General features: G+C 28.1%; 1 protein-coding gene across 4 annotated transcripts in view; it reads left to right on the top strand.

Moving 5' to 3' along the window:
• The window catches only part of LOC105457823 (probable cytochrome P450 6a20), a 16,485-nt gene extending 9,210 nt beyond the window's left edge, over positions 1-7,275 (top strand). For all 4 annotated transcript variants that reach the window (XM_011702712.1, XM_011702710.1, XM_011702713.1 and 1 more), the window contains 4 exons: positions 1,214-1,299; positions 2,293-2,523; positions 4,930-5,181; positions 7,052-7,275. In XM_011702712.1, coding sequence (XP_011701014.1) covers positions 1,214-1,299; positions 2,293-2,523; positions 4,930-5,181; positions 7,052-7,215 — 733 coding nt within the window. In that variant the 3' untranslated portion in view covers positions 7,216-7,275. The remainder of the gene's footprint in view (positions 1-1,213; positions 1,300-2,292; positions 2,524-4,929; positions 5,182-7,051) is intronic.
• Positions 7,276-9,015: the final 1,740 nt, after the last annotated feature.

Below are 9,015 nucleotides of genomic sequence, written 5' to 3'. Positions count from 1 at the left end.
CTCGCTAGCGCTAAATAACACCAATGTTCAAATGAGCATAAAAAAAATTGTAGAGACTTTGACGATCTTGAGGTGTTCTCATCTTAAAAAGCCTTTTCAAACAAACCCTCACTCGTCTCCACATGCCATTTAAGATTTTCAACTCTTCTTTCCCCTTCCCCCGCCTCCCTCTAAAGAGTTGAAGTCAGTGTTTTCAAGATTAAATAATAGATTTCATGATGGTATTGTATAACTCTATAAATTTTAATCAAGTATCTCGAACCATTCAGAAATTATTTAGGTGGCCTGTTTTAATTGCCTCACCCTGTATATCAGATGTATTAATATTATATAATACAAATGCAAATAAGCAAATATCAAAACTAGTTTAACATATAACTATCATATTATATTTAAGATGCAATATGTATGTTATGTTATCTACATATTACATCTAACATTATGCTTTTTAATAATGGCGATCGATTAGATTACGTTATTTAAAATATTCTAAATCTGCTATAAAATATGATCAAGATTTTTTATGTATATAATATAATCTTTCTTAAACAATAAAATAAATTATTGATCATTTTGGATTATATAATTCAAAAGTTAAACAACTTTAAATGATCACATTTTTAACGCAACAATTATAAATATAAATTTATAATTAATAATTAATTAATACAAATTAAAATATTAAAAAAAAATAAAATTTTTATTGCAAAAAATATATAAACATCACAAAGAATTTCTTTTTACATATTTAAAAATCTATTCAAATCTCCATTGTTTTGTAGTTACCTTTTCTATATCTTTCTTTCCGTATAATTTATTTAAAGAGCTTGTGTCTTAGTAAGTTTTTTTTTTTAATATATTTTCTTATAAAGTTATTCATGATTTTAAATTTGCAAAAACATTTGGCAGAATCTGCTAATCTGCTAAAATTTATTTAAAATTTTGTGTCAATTTTATCAATAGATTTTCAACGGATGTAATTATGTCAACGGCTTTTGGAATTAAATCTAATTGTATTAAGGAGCCAAATAATGAGTATCGTATCAAGGGAAGAAAAATTTTTAAGGTGAATCCAATTTGGATCGCCCTATTTGTGTTTGTGCCACAAATTATGGATTTCTTTTCTATTCCTCTCACGTATCGAGACGTCACCAGTTTTTATATGAATATGTTTAAAAAATGTAGAATACAGACAAACTTATAACATCATTAGGCACGATTTTCTGAATCTACTCATTCAACTTATGGAGAAGGGCTATATTGAATCTGACGATGACAAGAAGGCCATCAATACATCAAGTTAATATATTTATTTATATATTTTCACCAATAGCTTCTCTATGTATCTTGAAAATGTAAACATATTTTCTCACTTTTGCAAATCAAATAATTAATTTTGTTAAATGTGTATGTGTATTATAATATAGCATATATTCGTATTATGTGTATGTACCATACATGTACAGATATTCCCATATAAGTGGCCACCTCTTTTTATCTTGTAAGCTAATAGAGATAGACCTAATAAATATAATATCAAATTAAACGGCTCTGACTAAACTTTATTGTAAGCACAGTAATCATCACTTAGAAATATTTATATCTATGTTAAAAAGCGGAAAGACATAATTAATTTTTGCACGGTAATGTGACAATTTTAATATGGTAAAAGCTGTAGCGTTCTTTTTAACGAATACAACGATATATGATATAACGAAATTATTTTACAAATTATAAGAGTTATTTTGGTTTAAAATTTTGCGGGCAGCTACTACCTTTTCAATTTTGACCCTGTGATGTGGTCAACTCTCGCACTAACGAGAGTATTATGATCAGATAAAAACATTACACGTCAATTAATTGTTAACGAGAAAATCAGAAGTTGGCCACATCGCAGGGCCGAAATTGAAAAGGTAGTAGCTGCCCGCAAAATTTTAAACCAAAATAACTCTTATAATTCGTAAAATAATTTCGTTATATTATACATCGTTATATTCGTTAAAAAGAATACTACAACTTTTACCATATTAAAATTGTCACCTTACCGTGCAAAAATTAATCATGTCTTTTCGCTCTTTAACATAGATAATATTTCTAAGTGATTACTATGCTTATATAAATAAAGTTTAGTCAGAGTCGTTTAATTTGATATTATATTTATTAGATTTATCTCTATTAGTTTACAAGATAGAAAGGGATGGCCACCTATACATATGTAATTAAAACTTTTTAATGTGTTTCTTTCCCTACATGTGATTATTAATAAAATTATATTACATTATTTACCCACAGTAACCGTAAACAAACTTACTATGGCGGAAGCTGCTGCACAAAGTTATATCTTTTTCATAGCTGGCTTTGAATCAGTCTCGACGACAGTCACGTTCGCTTTATATGAATTAGCTCAACATCAAGATATACAAGACAAAGTTTGCAAGGAAATCGATGAAATATTAGCAAAACATGGTGGTTTGACTTACGATGCTATGAATGAAATGACATATCTTCATAAAGTAATGAATGGCAAGTAGACTATTACATATTGTTTCTGGTTATTTAATGATGTTTATTTAAATTCGATAATGAAATTTCGAATTTAAATAAACTTATTATTAAAAATAAATTTATTTAAATTTCGATAATGAAATTTCGATGAAGATTTTATTCTTTCATAGTATCTTGTTTTTTTGTAAGTATACTTAACTTCATCGGCAATGTAAAATTTTTAACCTATAGATTCTCGAAATGGGTAATTAAAGTCCACAGCATATTTTTTTTATTGCTTTGATATATAAAAATATAAAATAATTTATGTGTACTTCTGAAGCCTTTAACAACAAATTTTTATCATAATTAATAGATGTCAGATTGTACGAGGTGTGTGATAAAAAAATACGGTAATTGTTGAAATAAAAAGAAATTTAATACATTAAGAGACAAATTAAATTAGTCCCCTTCAAAATACTTTCCCTCGCTTTTAATACACTTATCCCATCGTTCTTAAAGAAGTACTGCAAATCCTCTTTCATAAGTGCCTTTAGTTGCGCTGTTGTGACTGCCTCAATGTTTTGAATTGATTCAAAACATTTACCTTTCATAATCATTTTGATTTTGGGGAAAAATCTAAAGTCTCACGTTGCCAAATTTCGTGAATACGGTAGATGAGGATACACCGTGAAGTTCTTACTTAACAGAAATTGCCGTATCATTGGAAGCTATGTGGGACGTAGCGTTGGCATGATGAAGGATGAAACCGTTTGCCTATTTCTTAGGTTTTTTTCTACACACATTCTTCGTATCTTAAACGCTTTAATAAGCCTTTATAATATTCAGAGTTTATCGTAAACGTTTTAAATCAATTCAAGATATTAAGACACTAAAGGCACTTATGAATTAAAAAAGACTTTTAGTACTGCTTTAGCAAGTGACAAGAACGATCGAATAAGTGTATTGGTAGCAAGGGAGGAGGGGAGTATTTTGAAGGGATATAATTGTAATTTGTCTTTTAAAGTAATAAGTTTCTTTTTATTCCAATATTCATCATATTTTTTTATTACATCTCATATTTGACTTGTTTTTTATACACATTTAAATGTAAGAATTTTGAAACAATGTAATATTGTTTAAAAATTCATAATGTTATATGAGTAAATGAAAAAAAATCTTTTTATCACGTTATAATACTAGAGAGTATATATTTTGGAAAAAAATGGTATAATTATATTGGTTTTAAAATGTTTAATTTGAATGCCTGAAAATAAAAATGTTAATGAATAAACGTTCAAGTTTTTTCAGAGAGAAAAATGTAATAAAATCACTTCTAAAGCAGAATAATTGTAAAATTTTGTTTATTTCTACTACAATGAGTATAAAAATGCAAATAATAGAAATATAGCACATACAAAAATGTTTACGTTTTAAAAAATCTTTATACGTTTATTAAAAATAATATACCTAAACAAAAAATCTATCTTAAAAGCAAAATGTCCTACATTTATGCAAATTTGCATGAAAAACTTACAAAACACAAAAAAATTTTAATGTTATTTTGCTAAAAAATATTAATTCGGTCTACAATATGCGTCGCTGGAAGCACAGACACGACTTACGAGGTAGAGTCAAAAAATTTCCGAAATTGGTTAATAACAATTTGAAATAATATATAGTATAATTTTTACTTTATTGTCCTTCGAAGTATTGTCCTTCAAAGTATTGTCCTTCTGCATTTATACACTTGTTCCACCATTCATACAATTGTTTAAAACACTTCTGAAAGCCATTTTTGGAAAATTCCTCCAGCTGTTTCGTCGTATTTTCTATCACCTCTTCTGAATTAGCAAAACGGTGTCTCTTCAATTTCATTTTCAGCCGTGGAAACAGATAAAAGTTCGCTGGTGCTATATTTTTATAGGAATTTTTTACCTGTTTCCATGGCTGAAAATGAAATTGAAGGAACATCGTTTTGCTAATTCAGAAGAGGTGATGGAAAATACGATGAAGCAGCTGATAGAACTTTCCAAAAATGACTTAATTCCAGGAGTGTTTTGAGCAGTTGTATGAACGATGGAACAAGTGTGTAAATGCAGAAGAACAATACTTTGAAGGACAATAACGTTAAAATACTGTATATTATTTCAATAAATTGTTATTGACCAATTCCGGGAACTTTTCGACCCTACCTCGTATATTTGCCCTTACAAAAACAAGCAATCGCAACAACTGCTGGCGTTCTCATGAGGACACAATCTCAACATCACTAAATTTTTTTAAGGTGGAATACCACATCTTATCACCTATTTGTTCTCTTAAAATTACCAATCAAAAAAAAATTTGCTGTGCCTTAAAAAATACAGTTTGCAGATGGAGTGTTAAATAAATTGCTTATATTTTAAAATATATATATTTTTATGTTTTTTTTACTTATTGCAGAGACTTTGAGAAAATATCCACCTATTCCATTACTAGTTCGCATCTGTACCAAGGATATAGATCTACCGACAACGAACATTCATCTCCCAAAGGGGACTTTAATCAATATACCGTTGCTTGGACTGCATCGAGATCCGTCAATATATCCGGACCCAGATAAATTTGATCCTGAACGATTCAACGCAGATAAAGTAGCAGAAAGACATCCTTATGCATATTTGCCATTCGGGGAAGGCCCACGAAATTGCATTGGTAAGGATATGAATTCAGCCATTAATAAATTTTATTTATATAGAGTATCTCAGGACTTATAACGGTCAAACGGCCGCGGAAACATATTCTACAAGTGAAATTAAGAAGAAAACCTTTTATGATGTTTGGCTATAAAAATGCATTATTACAAGGTTATATTCACGTTTGAAGTGATTTTGAATCGTTTAAAGATATTAAATATGATGTAAAAATGTACACACGAAATAAAGACGTTTTACCTTTCCGTACGCAAAGTGTACACTTTTATAAAGAATACATTGTTGATTCCTTTATGTTCCGTTTACACATTTATTTATGATGTTGTAATGCATTTATATTCAAACAGGTGAAACTTCATGTAACATTCTTTTCATATTTTTACTTGTAGAATATGCTTCTCCAATTTGGCCGTTTAATCCTAGAGATACTCTATCAAACTGTTATAAACTATTTTTATTGCGACTTATCATTTTCATGCTTATTTCTTATAATAATTGCATTTAAATTGACAATGACAGCTAGATGTATTATTACATTTGAATACTTTTTTCAATTACTCTTAAAAAATATATGTATGTTGTTTATAGCAGTAAATATGCATTACATTTATTAATTAAATAATAATTATAGAAATAGTAATAATGAAAATAAATTTAAAAATACTTTTTCAAATTCTTTTGATATTTTTATAACAAGAATAGTTTTTATTAATTATTATTATTGTTACAACAATTGCGTAAATGTTTTACCAAGACATTAAAAAAAAATTTATATAAACAATAAAAAGTTTATAAAAGATAATTAAAAAATCTCAGAACTCCCAAAATTAAAATCTATATTAGAAGAAAAAAAATAAATTTGGCGCGGTAGACGTTGCGCAATAAAACTTATTTTTTTTCTTGAAATGTAAAAAAATAAAAAATGTTGTATAAACAATATCAATTTAAACTAAACCGCGTAAGTGAATGTCACAAATTTTGAGAGCACGTTCTATGGCTGGATCTTGGTGCCCAATAATAATATTATATGATTAATTAAGTCTTATTATCTGATTAGTCTATATTATACGATTAATCAGGATACCATGGAATGTTTACTAACAATTGAGAACATAAAACGCCAACACGGTACAAAGCGGATCTTAGTACTTCCGTATAATTTTTAATGTAAATCTTACAATTTTCGGTTCATAATACCACGTGGCCGAATAAATTGGCGTTCGATTTGAAATCGAACCATTGTTGATTCGAAATTCTTGAACTGTTCGATTTCGAATCTAGCAGATTCGAAAACGAACTCGAATCGAATCTACTGTGATTCGATTCAATTCGATTCGAATTCGAACTATTCGCACACCTCCATAGCAATTTAATTGTGATATTACACACTACTCGGTTCGGAGCTGCGGAGAAGCACGCGATTTGCGGCCACGCAAATAACGCACGACGTGGTGTTATGAATCAAAAATTGTAAGATTCACATTAAAAATTATATGAAAGCACCAAGATCCGTACAATATTATATGAATTTTTAAATCAATTATTCAACCATTTAAACTGCATTCAAAATCATTATTATTGCAATCATTAGCTGTAGCTAAAATAGTGAAATCATAATTGATCTACTTCAATAATTCTACGCAAGTGAGCAACTTAAATCTTTACTTACGCTGTTCAGTTTGTCAAATTGTCTAAATTGTCAAATGTTTAATGAATAAATTGTTAACTTTGAAAAACATAATTGTTTTTTGTCTTTTAATATAAAAAAATATTCTTTACATTGTATTTAAACGAAATCTTTTAAAGCTTAGAATAAGTTATTATAGAATTGTTCTGCAAGTATCTCATGCATTAGTATTATTAATTTTCAGGTGCACGATTTGGTTACATGCAGACCAAAGTTGGACTCGTGAGTCTTCTGTCGAAATACAATTTCAAACTTCATTCCCGGACTCAGGACCCGATTATTTTTAACGAAAAGTTTCCTGTTCTTTCGGCAAAAGGCGGTGTACACTTGATTATCGAACCACGATAAAATAATCGCGTTTTTATGTAAACTTAAAAATACATATTTGTATTCTTGATCTATTCTAAATAATACGGTATATGTGCTATTAAATATTATTACCATTTATGAAATAAGAATATCGTATTTATAAATACCAAATGCAATAATAAAAAATGTAATTATAAAGACAACGCTATTTTATATCTTTAATTTTTCATCATTATGTTTTTCTATTATCATTGCGTTATATTATTATAATAAATATAATATTAACATCAGGATTGAGTAATAACTACTTACAATTAGTTAAAAGTTATATAAAAAGTTAAAAGATTAATAACTTCTAACTTAACTTAATTCATTCTAAATGAGTTAATTTTAACTAGCTGTTTTTAAAACAAATAAACTTCAAACTCACAAGATTCTTCTTCTTCTTCTCAGTCGGTGAGCTTTCATGAGAGCGTAGTGACGTCAGATGACGCCTTTCAGTAATCCATCTCCCATAGGGTTTCACTATTTACCCATAGGGTGGGAAAAATAGTGACAAATGTTTCAATTTCTATGAAAATCTAGTCCGTATACATGACTTATGGAAATTATAATTAAATTTTTTGTATATATAAAAGTGAAAAATCATATCTTGTAAACTTGAAATTAGCTTGTAGGAAAGAGAGGAAAAAATCCGTCACTATTTGACCCCCTTTTCTTTAATACCAACACTCTTGCACTTTCAAAATGGACTGGACAAGATGTTTTAGATAAATTATTGTGAACGATTATCATGAAAATATTGACCAACGACGATTTGTACATATAATTTTATTGGAAATAATTCTTTACTCACTGAAAATGAATTAATATAAATTAAAACGTTTAAGGTTGTTATGATTACAATGTATTATTTTATATGTAATATTTTGATTTGTAATATACATGTATAGTGATTTTTATTTACGCTGATGTCGTCCTTGGCTCTATCTTTGTTTCTTATTTAAATTTCTATATTTATTAATATTTAATATTTAATTTTTAATATTATATTGAAATATTAATTATCAAATATTACATGTAAACCTTTTTCTTTCTTCTCAAATTTAATATTATATTTAATGTTATTATACATATATCTTAACATTTAATTATATATTAAAAATAAAAGTGAAAAGGAATAAAAACGTTATTTTTAACAATCACATTATCAATAATGTCACGTTTTAAATATTTACAGAACAGAACAGTCTGCTCGATTTCTGTAAATCTGATATCAGTTTTTCAGGAGATTCTGCTCAGTTTCTGCCGCTAATCTGCGGTCAAGGAAGTTCTGTTTGATTTCTGTTGCCAATCAGTTGGCAATAGAATGGTAACAAAGGCTGTTGATAGAATAAAAACTGAATGCAACACTAAACTTAACGTCAGTCTGCTGATATCTGCAGATATGTTGACAGTCTGCCGACATTCTAACATTTTACTATCTGCTTGTATACATTTATTGCAGTGAGAGTTGAACGTAATTTTCACACATTTCTACAATCGATACAAATTATAAGGTAAGATGATCAAGAATATAACATTTGTGCAATTTTTGTAAGCTTATGTATCAAAGTGAAACCGTTGATTAATCTTTAGGGTGGTTTTATCGTTCAACGCCAACTCGATAGTGTGTTACATAAATAATGTCACACAATCGTATATGTACAGTCTATGCAAAATGTTTTTATTGAATTACGCTTGTCTCTATTAAATTATGAGGAACTAACTTTTGACTGGGATTTGCATTATAAAATCACCTTAACTTGTTTTCTCCTCCATATTTGTAATGTGCAAGTG

This window comes from Wasmannia auropunctata, unplaced genomic scaffold (genome assembly GCF_000956235.1).
Source record: "Wasmannia auropunctata unplaced genomic scaffold, wasmannia.A_1.0 LD335030.1, whole genome shotgun sequence".
Taxonomy (NCBI): Eukaryota; Metazoa; Arthropoda; class Insecta; order Hymenoptera; family Formicidae; genus Wasmannia; species Wasmannia auropunctata.
The sequence above is the reverse complement of the archived record's forward strand: the minus strand, read 5'-3'. Positions and strand labels throughout refer to the sequence as shown.